This window comes from Camelus bactrianus, chromosome 8, assembly GCF_048773025.1.
Source record: "Camelus bactrianus isolate YW-2024 breed Bactrian camel chromosome 8, ASM4877302v1, whole genome shotgun sequence".
In the NCBI taxonomy this organism is placed as follows: domain Eukaryota; kingdom Metazoa; phylum Chordata; class Mammalia; order Artiodactyla; family Camelidae; genus Camelus; species Camelus bactrianus.
The window spans coordinates 74,644,203-74,670,908 of NC_133546.1; the positions used below are offsets into that span (position 1 = coordinate 74,644,203).

Genomic DNA, 26,706 nt, shown 5'->3' on the forward strand with positions numbered 1-26,706 from the left:
CTAATGCAACATTGTAAGTCAACTATACTTCAATCTTTAAAAATCAAAAAAAAAGAAAAAAAACGACTGTCAAATACCACCAAAAAAAGTAAGCGCAGATCTTTGTGTTATCGAACAAGTTCAGTAGCAAGTCTTTTTTTTTTTAACGGCATGATGACACTTCTGCTCCTCCAAAGAATAATTGTGTCTATGACTTTACAGAATCCTTTGTCTATTTAATTTGTTTGATGAGAATGTTAACAGTTTTCCCATTAAAGTACATTTTAAAACATTAAAACAAAAAACAAACGATTGAGAAGTGAGGCTTAGAAAAAAACACCTTCTTTAAATTTCTAATCATGGTTCAATTATCAAAATGTGGTGCAATGTTAATTTAAATTGTTTAAGTTATGTAAGTGGGGCATTAAAATATGGAACAGTTTTTTAAAAATGCATTTCAAATGGAATTTATCCTGCATATGGCATAAAAATACTAGTTCGACGTGTCTCCCATGGGGCATAAATATTGAAAGGAGTTTGTGTTTGAAATTTTAAAAATTTTTTTAAGGCACGCAAGGGTACAGCTAAACTGGGCATTAGAGACCCTGCAAGTTGTTTGCTGGAATTCAAAGTCCTGTCAGATTCCCCTATTATTTTCAGATGTTCATACCAGTGGTAGCTTCAGAAGCAAGCGGAAAGGCGGTTCATTTATAACTGTATGTAGGTTAGAGAAATAAAAGCTGCTTGGTTAGGGGCTCTTTGACTTGAAGTCACTGTAAAATTCAATGAAAACAACTGGATAAAGGACCAAGACCTCGGGATTCGACAGTCTGTGATCATGAAACCAGCCCAGATTCGAACACTTTTCTGAAAGAAGAACACAGGAGTATTTTATTTATTGATCTGAGGATGCTGGCGTTATCTAGGAACAAAATAAGCACAGACATGAATACTTTTTAATTTTATTTGTTCATTTCTCACTTTCTTCTGAACTCTTGGTTAGTTTAACACTGAGTAGGAAAAGGAGCAATTCAAGACAGAAACAAAAATGTAAAAGTATTTGGTTAGTTCGAAAACCTCTGAAAGATTATGAGATTATTAAAATGTATAAGCAAATCATGTAAGATGAAGTTGATTTAATTGTATTAAAACACACATTAGAGGCAAAATGTCCAGCTTCCTGTTAAGTAGTTTTAAAGTCTTCCTTTAAATAGTACTAATTAAATATAAATGTAAAGTTAATAATCTCTAAGAGAAATAAAGCCTGGATGCTTTTACTTCAACTCACTAGCAATTAAAAGATAAAGTACAATTGCTTAGTGAGAGAAAAAAAGATTCAGATCAGGGTAATACTATTTAAAAAATCAGAGAAAGATCGGCACAAGTCTGATGCAGGTTTGTGAACCGTGTTTTCCGAATAGCCATCTGAGCGGTGTGACTCGTGTGACATCCTCCTTCCTTGGCCTCTTTCCACAGTGAACCAAAAACCAGTGATGAAAATCACAGGAGAAGAAAACACACCAGGAGGTTTTAAGTCCTGACATAGAAACTTGGTTTGCATCACCATGGTTGCAAGACTCTGAAACTGCAGGGATTTTGATCACGCTGAAAGACAGGTTTAAAAACCACTTCTCGTTGACTCTTTAGGAGTTTCACTTCCATGAAGTGGAAACAGCTATCTTCTAAATTTTTTTTAACATTTTGATTTTTACCAGCCTAATTTTCTTTATTTCCTGATCTGTGAGCCCAGACCATTTGTGAACCCTATTTCTATGGTTTAAGATGACTCTTATCTTAATGATTTTAACTGTTAGTGATAAATAGTATAATTTATTCTTATTTATCTCCAACTGTGCCAATACTGAGCATTAAACCAATTTGTCTGTTTTTTAATGCCTGAATTCTATAATGGTTTCACTTTTCTTTCAAATATATATACATATATATATATATATATATATATATATATATATATATACACACACACAATATGTATTACAAATATACATACATACCTACTATATATAATCTGTCTACCTACACATACGCACATACACCTACACTGATCTGCAGAAAAGTGTCACCTTCACATGTTCCAAGGAGTCCCAAAGACTCCCAGATCAAAACCCAGGATCTGCAGTTTCAATTCACAGAAAGATACAATATTTAAAATCACATAATACTTTTGTGGACTCTGAGACAAACCATGTCCCACCACCCTGTATCCACGCACATGATCAGAATCCGGCAGGCTCTCTTTGATGAACTTTATAGAAATAGAAATAAAAGTAAAAACTGAAACATAAATGATTTTCCCTTTTAGCTCAAGTGTTAAAAAAAAAACAAAAAAACTAATGATCTACTTGTGACTGGACGCCACATGCCATACTTTGAAGACACTTCCTAACCGAAGTGAGACACTGTAGGCACTTGCATCCATCCGTCATCCTATCTGTGAAACCGCTAATAAAACAGAAACCTGAAAGGCATTCTTCGTGGCTCCCAGGCGACAGGGCTGTAATTAAGGAAAACCTGGGCACGAGTTGGCGGAGTCCTGTCTGGCGGAGTCCTCCGTCCCCGCCGAGTGGGAGGGTCACACGGGAGAGACTAATAAGGGCAGGGATGCGTTCCCCTTCCCCACTCGCAGGGCGCTCAGTCCCGGCGGTACGGCAGCCCTGCCCGGACTCCACTGCGCCTCCGGGGGGCCAGGCGCGCGCTCGCGGTCGCGGTCAAGGTAAGCTGCGCGGCGCGGCCACCCGGCCTCCCCCCTCCCTCCCGCACGCAGGCCAGCCCTGGGTCACCCGCTCGCTTTTCTCGTCCTCGGCGTGCATCTGCTTGGCGAGAAAACGTGAAAACAGTGCTGCGCGCGGAGCTGGGTCTGGGTGGCTGAACAGCGCACACCTGCAATTCTGCATTCCCATGGAGAGCGTGCGCAACGGCGGGGCCCCCAACGGGTGGCACGATCTGGCCACTTTGCAGGCTACACAGATTGTGGTTTGTGTGGCCGGGTTCACGGAAGGCAGGCTGCGGGCTACATACTTTAGTTCTAGGTGATTTGGCTGGACTGCGTGTTTGTAAGGCGGAACCAGGAGCCCTGCTGATGCCGCTGTGAACAGACACCAATACAGAAGGAAAACAAAAATCTATGAGGTTAAAGGCACAAAACAAATAAACTCAATATACATTCGTGCCGCTCGATTTTTTTTTTTTTTTGTCTCGGTCTAGAGACGCTCCCCTCCCCTGGTAGCGAGGAGACAGTTAAGGGACATAAACAGGGGGGCGCGGGGCTGCCGTGCCTCCTCCCCGCCGGGTTACCGGCTCCGACCCGCGGCTGCTTCTCCGAGTGCGGCTCCCCGGGGCGCGGGCGCAGGCGGGGGTCCCAGGACTCGGCCTCCTCGGCCCCGGCCCTGCGCCCAGGCGCCCCCACCGTCCCAGCCGCTGCCTCCGCTGCCGGGATCCGCCTCCGAGGGCGCGGGGAGGAGGCGGGCCGCCCGCCGGGGCGCCCGCTGGAGGGTCCCGAAGAAGTTTGTTGGCCCGGAACCCAGCCCGCCGCCACCGCAGGCTCGCTGGCTCATCCCAAAGCCAGAGCTGCTCTACATCGGCGACCGAGGAACGCAGCAAGCAGGCGAGTCAGTGGGCAGACCAGCGGGTGGACCGGCCAGGTTCCAGGAGCCCCTAGAGGCACAGAGACGCGGAGTGGCAGAGGGTGGGGAGGAGCGGGGGTCCAGGACACGTGGCCGGCCAGCTTCAGGGCACAGTGGACTGGGGGTGGAGAAGAGCAGGACTCAGAATCCTGAAAATGCGTGGAGTTTTACTGGAACCATCCAGAAAATGTAGCAGCCAGTGATCTGAGCTCCTGCTTGAGGCTGGGAAATGGGGGTCAAGGAAATAACTGTGCTGCCTCCCCACAACCCATCCCCAATTCCAAGACTACTTGGTTCCATCTTCTGCTGGAGGAGTAGTTGGAGGACAAAACAAGGTGGGAGGACCATCCGGGTGGGCAGTTTGTATCTGCAGATAATGGCGCGGATCAGATAAAACCTCTCCAACAGCCCCCTCCCACCCACGCACAAAGAAAAAAAAAAAAAAAGAAAGAAAGAAAAGAAAGGGCGACAGCAATGGTGCATCTTCTTCTGCCCCAAGCACCAGAGTCATTCTTTCAGGGATTTAAAAAAAACTGCTGAACTGAGTGACACTGTTACCCAAGGCAAGTTTGTGTGCTCCATGCACAATGCGGTAAAAAAAAAAAAAAAAAACCCCAAAATGTTGGTGTTTAGAGCAGAGAAAGGTTTTTTTGCAGGGCTGAGGAAGGAGAAGGGGGGTGGGAGTAGGGGTGTCATGCCCAAGAAAACCCAGAACTCCCCAAAGGGGTTTTGGCAAAGCATGTTTAAAAGCCAGATGAGAGATGGGGGGTCGCAGGGTGCGTGACCAGCTTGTTCGGGATTCTCTGGTTAATGTGGAGGTAATGGGGTGGTCAACATTATCAGCCCCTAGGGCCAGATGGTCTGGGGTTCAAGCGGTCACAATCATCAAGTTGTTAATTACTTCCATTTGGCGGTGGTTTTAAGCATCTGAAAAACTCAAGAAATATGCATGAGCCACTGTTACCTGGTTACTTGAGAGACACGCTACAGCAGAGGCCATGGGGGAGGGGGTCTGTCCCTGGAAGGCCCCACAGGGTCCTGCCCCGTCTTTCAGGGGTCTTTCAGCATCTCCTTGCTGGTCCTTGGGGAGAAAACTGTAGGGCCCTTTCTAAGCAAGGATCTTTGATATGTGCCTGCAGAGCAGGAGCTGAAATGTTTAGGTTTTCAGATGGGGCAAAAAGTGACCCCCACGGGTGGAAAGTTCATTCTCTCCCTCGAGGGGATAGAAAATGTAGAAAGTGACAGGCAGGGCCTTTCCTGAGGTGTTGTCCAGCTGAGCTTTCCAGCTGGTCCGAGTCTGAGTGGGCTTTCCTGGGAAAGGAGGGAGGAGGCGGGCAGTAGACCAGGGGACTGAGCCCGAACCTGGTAAGAAAAGGTCAGAGAAAGAGCAAAAAGAGAACAGAAAACCAAATGTGATGATTGTCTCTGTACCTGAATCATCGGCGTCCAAGGAAACCACCTAAAACAGATGGAAGCCCATGGCATTTGCCAGTAATGGAAAATTCCCATTTACTTTCTGGGCCTTCATTTTAATCTCTCCTGCTGCAATTTTAGTTCTTTTATTTACTTCTTCCCCCCCAGCAGGCAGAGATGCCTGGTGGGTACACCGAATGGGTGTTTAAAAGGCAGGAGAAGATGTGGAGATAGAAACCATGGTTGTATGGCCAGTTGGCATCCTAAATACAAATTCAAGCGTGGAATGAAAAATTAGCATTAATACAAACCAGCAGAGCTGGAGAGATGCTAATGTATAACCTGGGGTGGGAGGATGCTGGAAAAAAATAGAATGGAGGACTCTGGAGTTGGATGACTTGAGGCGAGCCATGTGGAGGATGTGTATGCTAAAGAGGCAGAGAAGAAGGAGGCTTAGCAGAATAGAGCAGGAGGGGGCATTCCAGCCAGAAGGAATGGCATGTGTGAAGGCTTAGAGGTGAGGGTGAGCTGTCATGTGCCAGTAAGACTGAGAATCCAACTGGGGTGAAACTGGAGATGCCCCTGCCAAGTCAGTATCAGAGAGGAGACACTGAGGACCAAGGGACTCTTTAGGGTGTGATTTTGTAGGTTATCATTTTGCAGGTGATTTTGCGAGATCATCAGGTAAAGAAGTGGCATATTTGGAAACTGATATAAAGATGGAAAATGCAAGAGTGGAATTTTAAAAATAAAGTGGCATAATAGGCCTGTCTTATCCATGCAGAGGTTGTAAAGCCCAGAGCGTCTCTGGTCCCTCTCTTTGAGAAAAATTAAAGATAATCCTGAGATGGCAAGATTATTAGATCAGAAAGCTAGTAGAGTCTTTCAAACAGAAACAGGAGGAAAAGTGAATGGATTAGGAAAAAAAAAAATATATATATATATTTATATCTATTAATTTAAAATTTGAAGTGGCATTGGGTCATTTATCTAGAAATATCTGTGGAAATAGAGCTAGAGAAATAAAATCTGACAAAATAGAGGTCAGTCCTGACGGTTGCAATTGAGAACAGTATCAAAGATGTTGATACTGACAACTATAGTTCAGAGGAGCGAGTCAATAAAACAAAGAAGTCTTTTCACGGTGGAGAGAGTTGGTTAAGCTCAAGGGAACATGAGCTATCGACCCCCTGGGAAGTTGCCACTGGTTTTGCAGAGATAGGAAAACTACTAGGAAAAATGTTTCAGAGTTCATCACTTTTAGAGAAGGATAAACATTAAGAACCAGTGATATATACAAGTCCTTCTGTAGAGCACAGGGAACTATATTATTTTGTAGGAACCTATAAAGAAAAAGAATGTGAAAAGCAATATATGTATGTGTATGTATAATCTTGAAACATTATGCTGTACACCAGAAATTGACACTACATTGTAAAGTGATTATACTTCAATTGAAAAATAAAAAGATAATGCAAAGGATCTTAAAAAAAAAAAAAAGAACCAGTGAGGATGTTTTCTGTAAAGTTCAATAGTATTTTTTTTTTGGTCTCACTAAATAACTGAAATTATGTTCATTGACCAGTCTTTTATTATATTTCCCTATATTTCTGTGTAACTCTTCAGTTCATTCATATCTTGTGGTAAATATTAATTCCATATCTTGATTTATTACTTGGTTTCAACCTTTCATTTGTTTTTTGGTAAATGTATTGCCTTAGGCTATATGCCTCCTACAAATTGATCAAATGAGTACCAACTAAATGCCAAGTTTAAACAAAATGCAAACATTAAGATACGATGTTCAGTACAGAGGAGACAGAATGCGCACGAGTTACTACTGTGCGGTACAGACTGAGCCGAGCTCTGGGGGATGGTGAGGCAGTGAGTAATGAACCCCACGATGAGGTCTGCAGACTTCATAGAGGACACGGCATTGAACATGTGGAAGGCAGGGTCAATGTCCAGCAGATGGAGAGAGAACTAGAAGAACATCCCAACAGCCTGTGCAGAAGCCTGGCATGGTTGGGGAACTGGGGAATTGGGAGGAGTGTGATGGAGTAGTTTGTTTGGAAGGAGGTTGTGGGACAGGAGCCTGGTCAGATGGGTTGAAGCCCCACATAACACAGCCTCGAGCGCCTCCCTTAGGCGTGGGCATGAGGAGCAGCAGGAGATTTTGATAAAGCAGAACACGAAAGCCATTAGGTCTTTGCTTTGGAAATTGAGTTCTTGGGCGGGAGGGAGATGGAACTACACGGAACAGGCCTGGAGGAGAGGAGGCTGTTGGAGTCTATCGCATTTTTCCAGGTTAGAAATGGTGAGGACATGAACTTGGGCAGCTTTTGTGAGAATGAGGAAGCTGGTATGGTTTTAAAAAACGTTTTAAAGGTAGAGGATAGAGGTTTGACGTGGGGGATGACGAATGATTTCGAGACGATTTTGAAATTTCTGATTTGGGTTCCTAGATGGGATTTGGGATCCTAAAGATGATGCCTGTAAGTGAAATGTAAAAATCAGGAAGTATATATGTATTTACGTGAAATATAATGTGTACGTGCAGTCAAACAGTAATTTAAAAAAGAAGAAGAGAAGGGGAAAAAAAATCAAGAGGTTTCTGTAGACTCTAACAAGGGCAGAAACATCGCCCAAGCTGCAAAAGACTTCTGCAGACTAACCTCAGATACATCACTATGGTTGATGGCAAAACTGTGAAATAAGGCTATGTCTAGTCCTAAGGTCTTGAGGGTTTCTTGTTCTATTGTTGGCTTGGCTTTTTAACTGTATAGGAGTGACTTTCCAGTTGATTTTCTCCAATAGTTCATAGACTCTACTATAGCTTCACTAAAGATAGATTCTAAAGATCGGTAAAAAAACAGGTGTGTCACACCTGTTGTTTTTACTTACGAGATGGGTCGCTTCATAGCAGGATGGCCAGAGTCTCTTGGTGGAGTTAGGGAGGGGCATATTGGAGGGGAGTCAAGAAGGTTTGATTTAAAAATCAAGCCTCTACCCACTCACACAGCGTTTATTTTTTTAAAAATATATTTAATGCATCAATTTAATTTTATTTTTTGACCTTAAAAAATTGATTGAAGTGTAGTCGATTTACAATGTTAGTTCCAGGTGTACAGCAGAGTGATTCAGTTATACATAAACATACATATATATTTTTTCTTTTCAGATTCTTTTCCATTATGTTATTACAGGAAATTGACTATAGTTCCCTGTGCTATACAGTAGGTCATTGTACCCACAGCATTTCTTTATAATGAGTGCTCTGAAAACATACGTTCTCTCAGCCATTTAACAAGTCAAGCCTACTTTTTTAAGTCAAAGTTTTGGGTTGTTCATTTAACAGCCTCCTTAAAGTGAATCGATATTGCCTTCTATCTTCTCCTCTTTTTCTCCTTTCACTTGCCTTTTCCATGTTATTTTTGATTTTGATATGAGATCAAATTCTCTGACTCTTTACCTAATACAAGATTTCAAAGCTGCAAAATGAGCATTATAAACTGTTAGACGGCATGACGGTAAAATTATTCTGCAGGCAGATTTTGTTTGCTTTCCTTTGAGTGAGCCCTGACCATCGTATCTAGCAAGCCCCCATTCCATCCTTCGATCTACGTCTTCTGTTTTCCTTTGCTTCCTAGTGCTGATCTCTCAAAGATAATGGACATGTTTGTTTCTTCTCAATCTTTATTTTTGATTTTGATTTTAATATACCTTCGCATCAAACACCAGCCTACTTTTGCCTAGGTACTCAATTAAATGAAGTTTGTACAGATGACGATGTACTATGAAGTAATGGATTCTGCTAATCATTTGTAATTCAAATGCTACATTTTATATTATTTTTAATCTTATTTTATTATTTTTAAACTTAGGTACTGAGGTTGAACCCAGGACCTCATACATGCTAAGCACACACTCTACCACTGAACTATACCCTCCCCACAAGATGCTACATTTAAAAAAAATCTATGTGAACGCACAAGCTTATTTTTAAATTGTATCAATCATGAGAAAATATGGCGATGCTTATCAAATTAAAAAAAACATGTTGTAAATAAGAAAAAACCCAGAGTGATACCAGCGACTGGCTCACAGCGATATTCCCAACAACTCCGGTGTCCCTAGTGGCACATAGTAGGACCTCATCCAGTCACAGGAATGAAGGATTAAGGTTTTCCAGGGCCCTTGCTATCTGTTCTGTTCAATTGTAAACTTGACCTTGGCTTTTAGGTCTTTGTGAAAGTAGATTTACCAAGATAAACGGAGGAAACGCATATCGATTTCATTACCATTAGTTTTAACCTTTAGGCGTATGGAATGTGGATCTCTTGCTAATGTTCAGGCAGCCACACCTGCCTCTCAACTTCCTATAAGTATTAAATAAAATGCCATCTATCAGAATTCTGCCTCAGAAAGTGAGACCAGTATTCTCCATATCCTTCTTAAAATCTATCATGGGCCATCTTTGTACAAGTTGAGGGAAAAAAGTGATTTGGGGGCCCTGAGAACCCCCCACCCACATATATTATCCCGAGACTCTGCACGAGTCCCTCCATTGGGAAAGTATTGAAGGTCTGTGTTGAAGTCTTACCTGGGAAGAAGAACACATTAACCTGTGATGACATTGACTTGAATTCAATTCTAAAATGGCCTTGATAGTCACCTAGCAGGATCTGAGGACACAGGATAGAAAACAGGCCAGTTCTGATGAAGAAGGAGATTTTTTGATGATGGACAAAGCATAAAATTGAGAAATCGAGAGAGGACACTGGAAGTGGGTCAAGGACAGCAGGTGTCTGGGGACAGTGAATAGCATCTGGGGGAGAGTCCAGAAAGTCCCCAAGGGAAGTTCTGCCCATGATAGTTTTGTTGGCGTTGACCCCGCAGTTTCCTACAGCAGAGTTAAAGATGTGGAAAAGGGGTGTGTGTGTGTGTGTGTGTGTGTGTGTGTATAACATACACAATGTTTTATTTTGAGACCTTGATAGGTTTTTCAAATGTTCCTGGCTGAGTGGAGTACATCTCTAATCAAGATCGGAACCTCTAATAGTAACACATTTTAGAAAGTTACAAAGAGGAAGGATGTCCATTATAATGACTCTTGAAATATAATAAGATTCTGGAATGCCTGAAGAATTACAAAATAAGATTAAATTATTGTCACTACAGATTCAAATATAATTTACTGTATCTCATGATCTAAACATTGGCTGTTTCTTACTTTTTAATTCAAAGAATGTTTATTGCATCCCTGTTTTTCCAGGTACTAAGCCAGACACCCAGGATACAGTGATGGACAAGACTTACAGTCCCTGCCCTCAAGGAGCTTAGATTTGAGTGAGGGCAGTAAACTTATGTGTGCAGACAGAATAGTCTGAGCTAGAGAATAACGGGGCCAGGACACTCACCGGTCAGGGGAGGGCTCGTCCACGAAGTAGCATTAAATTTGAAAGATGCAGGGTGAACAGGATGCAGCATGTTGCTGGATGTGGAAACAACACGCACAAAAGCCCTGAAGGGTGGGGAAGAGTCAGGTGCTTCGAAGACTAGGACATCAGTGAAAAGAACCAAATGAGACTGCCCAGGTGGGCAGGGGCCAGTTTATTAGGGGTTCCTAGGCTATACAAAGACTTCTGGGTTCCATACGAAGTGCAATGGGAAACCAGTAAAGGGTTTGAAACAGTGAAGTGACAAGATCCAACTCTGATTCTGAGGAAAGCTCTCTAGTGCTATAGAGTGGGGTTGGTCAGGAGCCAATGATGGGTGGGGAAGTCAGTTAGGAAACTGTTGAAGAGTCTACACCAGGGCAACCTGACCTAGGATAGTGGCCGAGGAGTGGAGAGCAATAGGTGGGTTTGAGATATGTTCGGGGTGACACTGATGTGACTTGTTGATAGTTTGGATTTAGGAGATGGTGATGCACAAGGCAGAAGAATCAATGTGTTGCTTAGGTATTTAGTTTGAGCACTTTGATGGGTGCTAGTTATTGAGACTGGGAAGAGCATGAGAGTCAAGTTGTGGGTGAAAAACAAGCATTTAATTTGTATTAAGATGTACATGTCTGTGTGACCGCTAACAGGGTGTAGTGAGTAGGCAGCTGAATGCAAAGTCTGAAGTTCAGAGAGGATGTACTTTTTAGATCCATCATCTGACAGATACTACTTAAAGCCAGGAGCACTGGTAGGATTACCTAAGGAGACATTATAATGGGATAGGAGAGGAGGGCCCATAGATACCAATATTAAGAAATCAGGTAGAAAAACGTTCTGACAAGGGGACTTTAGAAGGAAATACCAGAGAGTGTGAGGGCAGGAAGGCCAATGAGAGTGAGGGTGTCAAGAAGGAGGGAGTGATCAGCTGCTGGACATGCCTCCAAGAGTTGAATTCAATGTGGAGAGAAAAAGATTGACTCTTCTTCCAAGTTCTTGCTGAGCTTGGCCAGAGACATTTCAGCAGAGTGGTGGAATTCTTTAGTAACTAGAGTATTTTGTCAACTAACTAAAACATCTAGTCTTCAAGCATTTTGAATACATGAGGTTGAAGTTAAGTTCTGTAATCCTCTAAGTGACTCAAAGAAATAGAGGGGAGACTGCAGGATTGAACTCTCATGCTCACAGCTGTATAGCCCTCTGGTTCTTTGTTGCCAAAACAGAGACCAAAGCTTCAAACAACAGAAACTGTTTGGGATGCTTTGGCATTTCTCCTTTGTTCCAATATCAATATCAATCTCAGGTTGAATAGATAAATACAATCAAAGATTTTTACTAATTGTTATTTATGAATATGTGGAGCAAACAATTATAATAGCAGGGACCTTTCTGCACACTTACTATGTTCAAGGCCCTGTACCATATTCTTTCCAGGTATTAAATAATTTATACCAGCTTTCAGATGAATAAATGAAGGCTCAGTGAAATTATTTAACTTGTTCGTGAATGGCAGAACCCAGACACGAAGTTTTAACCACTAGACTACCCTGAAATTTGTCAACTAATAAAAATCACTTTGCTTAAAAATGCAAACAATCAAGGATCTCTCTGAAAGTTAGATCAATATTTGTGAGTTCACTTATTTGAAATAGAATGAGTTGCTTTAACAGCTACCAACTGACTTGAAAACAAAGTTTGCAAAGTCATATGAGGATTGCAACGATAGCTCGATGAGAGTGTTCAAAAGAAACAAGGCGTAAAACCAGCTGTTTGATATTTAGAACCACATATGGTTTTAATATTGCAATTACTGCTTCTAGCTATTCATCCAGAAATATCTAAATCTTGAATTAATTTTAAAATGCTGATCTTAGAGTATTTGGCACATGCAGAATATCAAAGATGGTGTCTTTAGTTTTTTTCCAAAGAGTTGGAACATTGACAACATCTAGGCATTGGTATGATGCATTATTTTATATTTGACTTGAAAACACTTTGAGTTATGGCAAAAATGATATAATATTATTTGTATATAAACTCTTACAATAGCTATTCTAATAATGTTGTAGTTGCTGAATACATTAAGAGAGCAAATTTTTACTTGCAATTTGTTTCCATGTTAGTTACTTCAATATAAAAATTAATTTAAGTAATGTTTCAGATTTCCATTGCAGGGATGATATTTACTAAGTCGTTCATTGTAACAGCTCCAAAGTAGGCATCTCCATTCAGACAGACAAACAATTATGGGAGGGAACACATTCATGTTAATAATGATGCCAATGACAGGCTCAGATGGGGTAGGCACTGCATATATCCATTTTTTTCCTTAAATAGAAAAAGAATACTTTTCACATGTGCAGTAATCACTCCAGTAGCAGGGACTCTTCAATGCAGTAATAATATAGTTAAGTTTATAGAAAATGTAACAATATTAGTGAAGCCCAAATATATAACACTACTATTCAGAAGAGAAAATAGAATTGTGAAATAATATATTTCAAAAATATAAATCATTGTATATGACACCAAAAGAATAGACACCAAAAGAAAAAAATAGATGAATTGGACTACAAAGAAATAAAAAAATAAAAACTTCTGTGCAGCAAAGGACACAATTAACAGAGTGAAACAGCAACCCACAACGTGGAAGAAAATATTTGTAAATCATTCTGTCTGATAAGGGGTTAATATCGAAATATGTAAAGAACTCCTACAACACAACAAAACCGGAACAAACAACCACATTAAAAAGTGAGCACAGGATTTTAATAGATATTTATCTAAAGAAGATATAGAAATAGCAAATAAAACATGCTTAACATCACTAATTCTTAGGGAAATGATCATCAAGACCACTGTGGGATACTATCTTACATTCATTAAGATGGCCACTATTAAGAAAAAAACCTCAAATTTACCCCTCCCCCCAAAAAAAACCAGAAAAAAAAAGAAAATAATGTTGACGAGGATGGGAGAAATCGGAACCATTGTGCATTGTTGGTGGGAATGTAAAACGGTGCAGCTGCTGTGGAAAACAGTGGTTCCTCAGAAAATTGCAAGTAGAATGATCATATGATCCAGCAATTCCATTTCTGGGTATGTACCCAAAAGAACTGAAATCAGGGATTTGAACAGATTTTTGTACATTCATGTTCATAGAAGCGTAGAAGCGTTATTCACGGTACCCAAAAATGGGAGCGTCCAGTGTCCATCAGTGGAGGAGTGGATAAACAAACTGTGGTCTGGTCATGCAGTGGCATATGATTCAGCCTTAAAAAGGAAGAAAGTACTGACACGTGCTACAACATGGTTGAAACTTAAGGACATTATGTTAAGTGAAATAGAGTCACAAAGGGATGAATACAGCATGATTCCACATACAAGTTACCTAGGGTAGCCAAATTTGTAGAGACAGAAAACGGAATGGTGGTTCCCAGGGGCTGGGAGTGGTGGTGGTGGTGGGGGTGAGAAATGGGGAGTTATTGTTTAATAGGTCCAGATGCAAGATGAAAAGTTATGGATGGTGGGGATGATTATACGATGTGAAAGTACTTAATGCCACTGAACTGTACGCTTAAAAATGGTTAAGATGGTAAACTTTGTTAATGTATATTTTACCAGGATTTAAAAAAAAAAAGATATATACAAATCATTGTAAGCTGTGTGGCTGTAAAAAATTTGGAAGAGAAATTTAAGTTATAAGAGGCTGCATGGACATTGGTAATTAATTAGGAATTAATCTGAAAATATTTTCAGAGCTCCTTCTTACATAATCAGGTACCTATGGCTATATGATGTCTAATTACATATATAATCGTATATCCAATTATGTCATTATATATAATGTAAAATCTACTGTGTTCTCTTTGGTGATGAGGATTTTCTGGATTTTCTGGAAAGGAACTGTATACAGTAAGTTCAATTCAAATATCCTGCTGTGTTGCAGATCCGTGGCCCCTGGTCCACGTGGTTTGGAGACACAATGACACGTGGCAGCTCTTGGAAACTCTGGCTCTGGGCAGCCCTGCTGCTGCTTCCTGCTTCCGCTTCTGTGACGGTCAGGGACAAGACAGGTATCCAGGCCACCTCCTTGTTCTCTCACCAAATGTTATTTATAAATAACATCTATACATGTTCATGTAAATGTCTTTATATCTAAAAGTGATGAAAGTAAATCTAGTTAAGGTTGAAGAGGTCGTCGATTAAATCTACTAGCACAAAATAGATAATAACTTACTGTTTCTCCCATTTACCTTCACATCACACATTAAGATTTTCTAAAGTTACCTCATTTTTTCATATGTGTTCTGTATTAGTCTAAATAGCCTTTTCTTTCTCTCAGTGATATTTACAAATAGAAAGATGTGTGTGCATCTCTGTGTGTATGTATATATATATATATATTTCTCCCTTTCCCTCTTTACATTGTAAGTTATCCAAGTTATTCAAATTGTAAGTATGAAAACCCATCACCAGTTAGGATTAACCAGGGACAGAGCTAATGTTAATTATGGAAAAGTGAAAAACAGAATAGGAACTGTAGAAGGAAATGTAGTTTAATTATGTCTCAGTTTTGTATGTCTCAGTCTCAGATGAGGTGAACAAATGATCAACAGTCCTAGAGCATTTTTTGACCTAAATAGGTAAAATTTATTTGCAGTTGTTAAAGTATCAACCTCATAAATACTTCCAAAGGGCTGAAGGCAGTTTGAAATAATTACTTCCACCTCTGATTTTTAAAAATGATTACGTGGCTAATTTGGAAAACTTTTCTTGAATAGTGAGTATGTGTAAGTCACTGGTCTAGATGGACTTTGTATTACGAACTGGACAAATTGAAAAGCCATTTGCTAGGCAAAGAAAAAATTCAACTCTTCGGTGCAAAGCATCACATACTACGTATTCTGACCATTGTCACGTGTGATGATGTGTTTTGAGTCCATGAGTCTCACTGGGATTACTCTTTTGAACATTTCTTTAATAATTTTTGCAAAACAGGTATAGACACACCGTAGCAGAGACTTTTGAGTCTGAAGCCTACTCACACAATAAAAAAAATCTTTTATAAAGATTTAACAAATCTTAGCCTCTCAGAGTGTTTTGTAAGTCTTTACAATTTTTTTTATTAATTTGGCACGAGGTACATTTCATAAAATAATCGACATGAAAGTAGGAATATTCTAACACTATATAAATGACATCCTATGGCTGTCATACTTTTGGGAGGAGGAAAACTCTTTCTTCAGAGAAATCAGGAGTAACTCATGGCAAATAGAAGTACATAAGAAAACAAACTTATGGTTACCAAGGGGAAAAGGGGAGGAGGGATAAATCAGGAGTATGGGATTTGCAGATAATAACTACTATATATAAAATTAACAACAAGGTCCTACTGTATAGCACAAGAAACTGTATTCAACACCTTGTAATAACCTACAATGAAAAAGAAAATGAAAAGAGTATATATGTAACTGAATTATTATGTTATACACCAGAAAATGACACTCAACATCGTAAATCAACCATACGTAAATTAAAAAAAAAAAAAAAGGACACAGGGCAGAGAGTTTATTCTGATAATGTTGCTTTTCTTCTGAATTTATTTACATCTCTCCCTTTTAAGAGACATCCTAGGTAATGCAATTTGCTACTTAATCAGAGGGGCCAGGGCTTTTTCGGTCAGAAAAGAAAATGAGGCAGTTGCTAGGCACACGCTAGTGTTCCTGAAGATAATGATTTGAAGGATCTACGTAAATGGTTTTCCAGTTCTAGTGGGAGCAAGACTCACCAGGGGTATTGATTCTGGAGTCTCACTCCTGGAGATCTCTCTGACGCAGGACAACCTGGGGTGCGATTCAGTAATTAACATTTTTAACCAGCTCTTCATGTGAACCTAACGCAGTATGTTTGAGGAAAACAGAGAAATACTTGCCTTTGGGACAAGTAACTTTCTTTTTTTTTAAATTTTTTTCTCAGCTGTTTATCTTCCACCATATGCTACCAGGCTCCATTAATTTTATTCCATTTTATTGATTAATTAATTTTGCCTTTAATAACTCTTTATTTTGTGTGTGCGGTAAAAACATTTGATGTGAACTCTACTCTCGACAAATTTCTAAGTGTATAACACAGTACTGTCCACAACTTTGTACAGCGGATCTCTAGAATTTAATCATCCGGTGTTAACTGAAACTTCCCCCTCTTGGGATTCCCCTGAATGTTTTGGTCTTGTAGCTTTGGTAATTCAATTCTTTTTTTTTTTTTAAATGAAGTATAGTTGATTTACAATGTTGTATTAGTTTCTGGCGTACAGCACAATGATTCATTCATACATATATATATTCTTTTTTCATATTCTTTTCCACTGTAGATTACTGCAAGCCATTGAATAGAGTTCCCTGATATCTCAACACTTGAAGGTTATATTGTATATGGGACTACTGAAATGCATATATTCTGGCCCAATTTACTCTACCCAATTAATCTTTCTGAAAGATTTTCCTCCAAGTGTGAATTCAAAGTTAATCTGAACCCTCACAGACATAGAAAACAAACATGGTTACCGGGGGGCAAGAGGGTGGGAAGGAATAAATTGGGAGCTTGAGATTTGCAGATATTAACTACTGAATATAAAATAGAAAAACAACAATTTTCTTCTATATAGCACAGGGAACTATATTCATAACCTCGTAGTAACCTATAATGAAAAAATCTAAAAATGAATATATGTATGTACATGCATGACTGGAACACAATGCTGTACACCAGAAATTGACAAAACATTGTAAACTGACTATACTTCAATTAAAAAATAATAAAAAGAAAAAGAAAATTTAAAAAAATTAATCTGAATGCTAATCAGTCACGTAACATGAAGCACTGAGGGAAATTAATAAAGAAGAAAAAGGAAGAGTTGATTTTCATCAGGCCATTTGGTGGGAGGTGCTGGTGAAACACATGCTAAACGTACCATGGAAATTGCTTGACTTCAAGTTGCATTTGCCTTCATTGAAAATGTCAGCACAGCACTGTCAGAGGGATTACTGAAGAGCAGGACACGCTGGGCACAGCCTGCCAGGGGCTCTTCTGTGTCTTGTGTATCTGATTCACAGCGCAAGGTTTCCTTTTTGGTTTCCTCATGTGCAGACCTGCGCGTGTGGTCACTAACCATTTACCGGAGGGAAGTGATTACAGCTAAAAATAAAATATAGCAAATCTGGGGGAGAGGCTAGGGTTTCAGCTCTGGACTCTGAGAAGTTGTCAACAGTCTGCTGTTAAAACTAAATATACGAAGGATAAATGGAGTCTTTTAATTGCTTTGCTTAACTCTGTGGTGTGCTGAACGATTACTTGCAGTGTTGGCCCAGTTGAGACAGAATTCAGAGTCATATGGGGCGATTCAATAACTCTGAATATTAAAATCTGGAAGCTATTAAGGATTATTTATTTTACATTCTGTCATAAGTTTTACTTTTATATTGTGATTATGAGATAAGGCAGATTTGCATATTTTCAGGCTGCACATAAATAATTTGAATATGGCCTTTTCAACTAGTTGTCAAAAGACGTATGGGAAGAGAGTTGTATGAACGAATCCACGTTGCACAGACCATCTCAAACTTGCTATACTCCGTTTCTTAAAACTTTCCTCTATAACAGAAGCTTATGTGTCAAATAATTAAAGGTTCCTCTTTGTCTACTTTTCTAAAGCCAAAGTACTGAGTTATCATCAAAAGTAATAAAAACAGAAAACAGGGCAAGAAAGAGCAGCAAAACCAGCCAGACTTAGTAAAGAGAGACGTGATTGAATGTCATTTCTTTCACTTATGATAGTAAAACTTCAGGTTCAATTTCTTGATGGAATTAATTATCAATGGAGGTCTCCAACTATAAATATACACCCTTTTAAACTAGTTTTCTACTGAGTATAAGGAAAAACTATTCTGAAATTTGGCTTTTACTAACTGACACACACTGCACTCTTTTTTTGTTGTTGTTCTTTTTTTTTTTAATGGAAGTATGGTCAGTTTACAATGCTGGGTCAATTTCCGGTGTACAGTATAATGTTTCAGTCACATACACATACATATATCTCTTTTTGTATTTTTTTCATTATCAGTTATGACAAGATATTGAATATAGTTCCCTGTGCTATGCAGTAGAAATTTGTTCTTTATCTATTTTATATATAGTAGTTTGTGATCTACAAATCTCAGACTCCCAATTTACCCCTTCTCACCTCCTTTCCCCCTGGTAACCACAAGTTTGTTTTCTATGTCTGTGAGTCTGTTTCTGTTTTGTAAATATGTTCATTTGTGTCTTTTTTTTTTTTCGATTTCACATATGAATAATATCATATGGTATTTTTCTTTCTCTTTCTGGCTTACTTCACTTAGAATGATGATCTCCAGGTCCATCCATGTTGCTGAAAATGGCATTATTTTATTCTTTTTTATGGCCGAGTAGTATTCCTTTATATAAATATACCACAGCTTCTTTATTCAGTTGTCTGTTGATGGACATTCAGGTTGTTTCCATGTCTTGGCTATTGTAAATAGTGCTGCTATGAACACTGGGGTGCTTATATCTTTTTGAGTTCGCCCAGGAGTGGGATTGCTGGATCATCAGATGTATTTTTTTTTTCAATTTCACATATGGATAATATCATATGGTATTTTTCTTTCTCAATACATGGTAGATGTATTTTTAGTTTTTTGAGGAATCTCCACACTGTTTTCCATAATGGCTGCACCAAACTACATTCCCACCAACAGACATGCTGTACTCTTAAACTCAGGGCGGAACATATGCTGTCAGATAGAGAAATTTATTTTGTGTTTTGAAGAATTCCTTATTTTTAATATGGTAACATCTAAGAACCCTACTACTGGCAAATGTAGTTTGTAACTGGTGAATTTTTAAAGTTAGGGAAAGCTTCACAATTATTAAATAAAGATTATAGCTCTTAACCAGGTATTCTCCTTCAGAGGGACAGCTTTGGATAAAAAAATAAGTATTGGATGGAGGGTACAGCTAAGTTGTAGAGTGTGTACTTAGCATGCATGAGGTCCTCGGTTCAACTCCCAGTACCTCCACTAAAAAATAAATAATTAAACCTAATTACACCCCCAAAATAAAAAATAAATTAAAAACAAATAAGCAGTGAAGTTTCTGTGACAGCTCATTACCTCTTTTAACTAGCTGGGTTCCCATTTTTTTTCTCTTGTTTTGTGACTTTTCCAGATTTCTTTTGTTACGTTCTGGTCCAACGTTCATTACCTACTTTTGTTAACCACTGTATTTCTACCAACCTGTAATATTTAATCAGAGCTATTATCAAAGTCTGAAGTGTACAGGATCCTGAGGGGCACTAGTAATTAAATGAAAGGGGTCTGTCAACAGGAAGTCTGTCAGCCCTTAAAAAAGTGCAAAACATCAAAAGGCTCTTATTTTGATCCATTTATGAAAAGAAAGCAAACTAGTTCTCTGTCTATGGTAAATTGCTGCTGTTCATCTTCCCCACCGCTAATCTTGAGACAAATGTTGTGTTATGAGTTTTGTCACTAAAGGAACAGAAAACAATTTTCCCTTATGCATGTTAGAAGACAAGAGCGCTACCTGTCAGATGGCCCTCATCAAAAAACCACAAGTAGCAAATGCTGGCGAGGATGTGGAGAAAAGGGAACCCTCCTACACTGCTGGTGGGAATGTAAGCTGGTGCAGCCACTGGCAAAAATAGTATGGAGGTTCCTCAAAAACAAAACAAAATAGTATGGGCGTTCTAAAAATAGAACTACCATACGACCTGGCAGTCCCACTCCTGGGTATATATCTGAATAAAACAAAAACACTAATTTGAAAAGATACATGCACCCCAGTGTTAGTGACAATATCATTAACAATACCAAAGACATGGAAGCAACCTAAATGTCCATTGATAGATGACTGGATAAAGAAGTTGTGGTATATTTATACAGTGGAATACTACTCAGCCATAAAAAAGAATAAAATAATGCCATTTGCAGCATCCTGGATGAACTTGGAGGGCATTATTCTAAGTGAAATAAGTCAGACAGAGAAAGACAAACTCTGTAAGATATCACTTATATGTGATCTAAAAAGATACAACAAACTAGTGAATATAACAAAAAAGAAGCAGACTCACAGATGTAAAGAACAATCTAGTGGTTACCAGTGGGGAGAGGGAAGGTGGGGCAATATAGGCATGGGGGTTAAGAGGTACAAACTATCATGTATAAAATAAGCTATAAGAATATATTGTACAACACTGCAAATATAGCCAATATTTTATAATAACTCTAAATGGAGTATTATCTGTAAAGCTATTGAACCACTGTGTTATCCACCTGAAACTAACATAATATTATACATCAACTATGTCTCAATGGAAAAAAAAAGAATGATAAATAGAATGTCTATGGAACTAGGCAGATTTGACTGTGATTTTACAGGTAATAATAATTCCATTATATATCATGTGTACTCCTGAGGATATGAAGAAATGGAAAAAATAAATCAGGAAAAATGGACAATAGAGAGAAACATTGAAATTTCTCAGACTATAGCCGTTGTCCCTCTTCCCATGTCCCCTCACTCCCTGTGTGACCCATCCATCCCTGTGGCTTTAAATATGATGGACACGTCAACCATTTGCAAATTTACTCCACAGCCTGAACCTCTCTTCTGAGTTCCATACCCATATTTCTTTCTCTCTTTCTCTTTTAATCGAAGTATAGTCAGTTTACAATGTGTCGATTTCTGGTGCACAGCATCATGTTTCAGTCATACGACGGCACCTTGAACTTAACATTTGTAAGCCTTCTCTCTTCCATCACGGATTACTTTACTCCTGGTCCAATCTCCTTTTCTCCCTCCAGTGGGATTCATTTCAGTAAACTAAACTTTTAGTCGGCCGAACCAGCCAACTCTCCCTCCTGCCTCTGTTCAATCCGTTATCACATCCTATTGATTCTTGTATCTCAAGTCCTGTATGTCAACTCCATCCCCCTTTTCCATCGTCCCTGTCACCTCCTTAGTCCAAGCTACCACCATATCTGGCCTCAGAGTATGAGCTTTCAAGTAAGGTTGCCAGATAAAGTACCGGCCACCCAATTAAGTTTGAAGCTGGATAAATAATGAAAACATTTTCGCATGCCTATGTTCCAGGCATTGCATCAGAAATACTTACACTAAAAATAGTTTTGTTACTTATCTGACATTCACATTTCATTGGGTATCTGTGTTTTTACTTGCTGTATTTGGCAAGCCTTTGTGGTGGAAGGGAGGAGGGGAGGTTTTATTACATAGCGTTGTCAGGGAAGGCTGCCCTCCTGTGGGGACAGTTAAGCAGAGACATGAAGGCAGTGAGAAGGGGAGGCATGTGATCACTGGGGAAGCAGCACATCCCAAGGTCCTGAGGCCAGGGGATGCATGACATATGGTTGAAATAACAAGGAAGACCAGGAGACTGGAGTCCAGTGGGTGTGGAGAGGGCCAATGAGGGGCACGTACTGCTCCAAAGTGGACGTGTGCTTTGTGTGTTCTTAAAATCCGATTTCTAAGTCTGCAGGGTCAAAGGCTAGAGCTTGGACTCTGGTAAATTCAGCAAAGCAATAAAAACTGCCCTGTAAGACCTCTTGGGAGACAGTCAAACCTTGACCTCTAGGATTGTGAACGGGTAGGCTTCTGAATTTATATCTTCCTGTGTCATATCATCCCTAAAGACCTCTCAACAAGCCTTAATTCACAGTTAATTTTATGCTGTAATATTGTGTTATTGATAACACATTTACTTAAGTACGGATGTGTGGAAACACATAGAGTGAGCAAAGTTAAAATATAAATTGTATGTTCCCTAGACAAATTCTGTATTTCCTTTCTTTGCAACCAGTGAAGTGGTGTATTTATAGCTTAACACTGAGAACCTTCTACAGGTGTAAAGATGTCCTACAACATGTTTGCATTTATTTTCCAGGGTGCCTCTCATTTTAGCTTTTCCCTTTGTCTTTGTGCTGCATGAGAAATGACCTCACCTCTTGGTTTCTCCTAAGGCCAGAGGCCTCTGGAGCCATGGAGAGTCCACTTTGTATATGAGCATCAGCAAAATACACACATCTTTTAGGTCTTTGGTCAGTTGGAAACAATGAAAAGTTCAAAAAATGGATTTTAACTGCTCTGGGCTTTTTAGCTATTTGAGAAGAGAAAGACAAAATCCAACAGTCCGTCAGTGAACACTAGATTAAACTGAAGAATTTTACGAGTGGGTTCAGAAATAACAGAACAATGATAGGAAAAATGCGTTTCAAAAGACATGTGATATGGGAGGGGGGAGGGTATAGCTCAGTGGTAGAGTGATTGCTTAGCGTGCTTGAGGTCCCGGGCTCAATCCTCAGTACCCCCATTAAAAAGTAAAATAACATCAATCAATCAATAAACCTAACTACCCCCCTAAAAAGAATTAAAAAAAACAAAGACATGTAATTTAATCTCAAGACTAGAATGCTTTACAGTATACTAGGAGGCCCAGGCAGCAGGTGAGAACATAGCTTAAGGATTTAGAGATTAAGGACCAAGTGTTTTTTTAAATTTAAGTGCATGTTTCAAACTGAGAGTGGAGACAAAATTATTTCTACTAAAGCATGAGGACAGTATCCCAGGTGCTCTATTATTTTGTTTAGAACATGGTTTCAAGAAGCATGTTTGACACAGAGAAAAAGATGTTGGAGAGAAAGGGAACGGATTTTATTTCAACTTTGCCACTGAGTCACTGTGTGATCTGGGTGAAAGTCACATAGCGTCTCTTGAATGATTTGTTCTTAGGTCCTTAGGATTCTAATCTTTACAGGGAGAGAAGGAAAAAAATATTTTTTTAAATGTTTTTAATTTTTGGTAAATAAGCTAGATAAAATCTAGATAATCTCCCCCAAATCTGACCTAGCTTCCTTCCTTCCTGGTCCCTTTGTCCCCCGTCAGTATCCTTCCAACCCCATATAAGCCACTCAAATCCTACAAGCCACGTCAGGAGGAAAGTGGGTCTGACAATCACGAACAATGTCTTAGCTTGAATTTGTCAAAAACACTGGCGTTTGTGTTTCAAGAGGTCTGTTGATTAAGGTCCCCGAAGTAGTGCATCTTTTGTGCTGGAATCTTAGTACTTTTGAAAGGTTCCCAAGAGCCTTTGAAATGACACTGCTGCTGGGATGCTCCCATGTACCTGACAGGATGCTTATCAGTAGTTCTTCAAGATACACTCATGTTTATGCAAAAAGTATGCTTTATTTATATTAAAATGTATGTGTCAATACTGAAAGAAATTCACATATCCAACCATTGCTAGCCACTTCGATTGTGTTGCCGTTTCAATGCAGCGGACCGTAAGACTCATGCATTCAGTTTGCTGTGCCTTGAATCTTACCCCCAAATATTTAACACTTAGTTTTCATTTGTTTTCTTCAGCTTTTCACAGCATAGTGCATATTCAAAAGATATAAAGCTGTACTTGGTTTTCATAAACTAAAGACTTTGGTGAAGAAATACTTTCATAAACATTGCTGGAAATGCTCAGTTTTATTCACTTCACAGTGACGGGTTTATTACTTGGACACCATCGTATATTCATTAAGTTCTCACAAGAATTTAAATAAGATATATACTGTTTCCACCTTGGCAACAGGCCAGCATACTTTCTGCTCTTTATCTGTGTGTCATAGTTGGAAGTTCCTCCTTCTGTCTGGGCATTTGCTTTGCCGGTCACCTATTGGACCTTCCCTACATATGTGGTGAAGAATTTAAAGTTAACCTTGTTGATTACAGTCATATAGTCATTTAAAGTCATTATAAAAATTTAATCTGAATTTCAGAGTTTTGTTGTGCAAGAGAATCATTTTTAGCTTAAAATATTTTTCTCATAGACATGCTATTTTTCTTTGAGGTCATCAAATCTTAGGTGCACAGTGCAATGAATTTTTGCATTTGTATTTATACATCTGTGAAACTGCCACTCAGATCAAAATATAGAAAATTTCCAGAATCCCAGAAGGCTTTCTTGTATCCACTCCCAACTGACACCCTGTCAGGGGAACCAGTACTTTGATATAGATGAGTCATACAATCTCTTGAGCTGCATGTAAATGGAATTATGCAGTTTGGGAATGATATTTTTTTCCACTTAATATTATATCTATGAGATTCCTCCAGGTTGTTGCAGGTAGCAGTCGTTCATCCTTTTTTATTGCTACCATTTTCCGTTGTATATACCACAGTTTGTCCATTTATCCCCTGTTGTCAGTGAACATTTGGGTTGTTCCTGGTGTCAGATTATTATGAGTCATGCTGCAAGGAATAGTCTCTTCTAAAAGAGCCATTACACCCATTCTTGTACTCATTTCTCTTGGGTCATTGGATTTCCAGGTCAAAGAGTTCATGAATATTTAGCTTTAGTCAGTGCTGCCAAACAGTTTTCTGAAGTGGTTGTGCTAACTTCCACTCCCACAAGCAACTCACTCCACATCCTCATCCGTGCTGTGTGTTTTCAGTGCTTTAATTTTTAGCCATTCAGTGCTATCTCATTGTGGTTTTACTGCACAACTCCCTGATGACTAATGATGTTGGGCACCTTTTCATGTGTGGGTTGGCAATTTGGACATTTTCTTTTGTGAAGTGCTTATTAGATTATTTTTGGGGGCACATTTTTGAAATAAGGTTTTTAATCTTTTTCTCATTGATTTGTGAGAACTCTTTGTATGCTCTGGAGACAATGTTTTATTGGCTGTATGTATTGTAATAGTCTGTGACTAGCCTTTTCACTCTTTTAATGTTGCCTTTTGATTGTTCAGATTTTAATTTTAATGTAGTCCCATTTATCAATCTTTTATAATTAGTGCTTTCTCTGTCCCTATCAAGAAATCTTTCTACTCCAAGTTCGTAAAGATTTCATGTCTTTCTGTAGTCCTTTATCATTTTACCTTTTATGTTTAGATCTAAGATCATCTGTCATTAATTTCTGTTGGTGGTGTGAGCTAAGGGTCAAGTTTCAGTGTTTTTCTATATGGACATTCAGTGGACCCAAAATCGTTGATTGAAGAGACAATCCTTTTCCCATTGAGTTGCAGTGGCCCTTTCGTGGTAAATAAGGAGACCATCTGTGTACAGATCTCTGTTTGAACTATCTCTTCCATTGGTCTAGTTATCTATATGAGCACCAACAGCTGGGTATAAAAATCCCCTGTGTCTGATCGCGTGCGTTCTCCAGCTTCTTCCTCTTCAGTTTTGCCTTAGCTATTCTAGTTGTTTGGGAGTTATATATCAATTTGAGGATCAGTTTGTCAGTTCTCACATATACACAGTCACAAACACACACGCACAGCCTGTTGGGATGTTCACTGGTATTGCACTAAAACTAGAGATAAAATTAAGAATTGATGTCTTAACAATATTGAGTCTTCCAGTCCAAATACTTGGTTAATCCATTCAGTTACTTAGGCTTTTATTTCTGTCTGAAACTTTCTATAGTTTTCAGTGCCAGAGATCTCAATGAGGTGTTTGGTTTTTATAAAAACAATTATGAACTCAGATTACAAAATGGGTATGATTTCAATTTTCTCCAAAAAAAAAAAAGAGTAATGTTTACAAATTTTCCAGCTTTATTATTATTATTTAGGACCTGCAATCATGTTCAGATCTCTGAGAGAGGAATTTCCAAAGTAGCTAAGTAATGTCTAAAATTATTCAGTGCTGTAATTTTAATTGTGTATATTGCAGCTTTTAGATCTGATTAAGTGGTAGCATGATTGATAATCTGATTTATTCTTCTAGTTAAATATAGTAAGCTGATGCCCTGTCACCACCCCTGAGGTCTGGGCTACATTTGTTAAATGAAATGCTGAGAAGCTGAACAGTTAACTTGGAGAACTGGTAGTTTCCACTTTCCACAGAGCAGGAGAGCAATTTGGTTTTCAGCAGTTTATCTCCTCTCTGTAATAAAACCTTCAACATCATTAACCAAAATATAATTTTTAGATGTGGAAGATTAAGCTTGTGATTGCATGACACCAAAATTGTGCATCAATTTTGCTTAAGAATCTTCCAGTTGTACAGTTACCCTGGGATATTCTAAAATTTTGCTGCAATTTTGTCTGAATTGGCGATAAACTTCCCAGAATCAAGACCAATTTAAATTTAAACATATCCCAGATAATAAAAAAATT

The 26,706-nt window shown here is 39.0% G+C and overlaps 1 protein-coding gene across 1 annotated transcript in view; it reads left to right on the top strand.

Moving 5' to 3' along the window:
* Nucleotides 1–1,019: 1,019 nt before the first annotated feature.
* The window catches only part of COL19A1 (collagen type XIX alpha 1 chain), a 325,408-nt gene continuing 299,721 nt past the window's right edge, over nt 1,020–26,706 (top strand). Inside the window, exons 1-2 of the mRNA XM_010967573.3 lie at nt 1,020–2,713; nt 14,427–14,553. Of these exons, the coding sequence (XP_010965875.2) occupies nt 14,463–14,553 (91 nt within the window). The 5' untranslated portion in view covers nt 1,020–2,713; nt 14,427–14,462. The remainder of the gene's footprint in view (nt 2,714–14,426; nt 14,554–26,706) is intronic.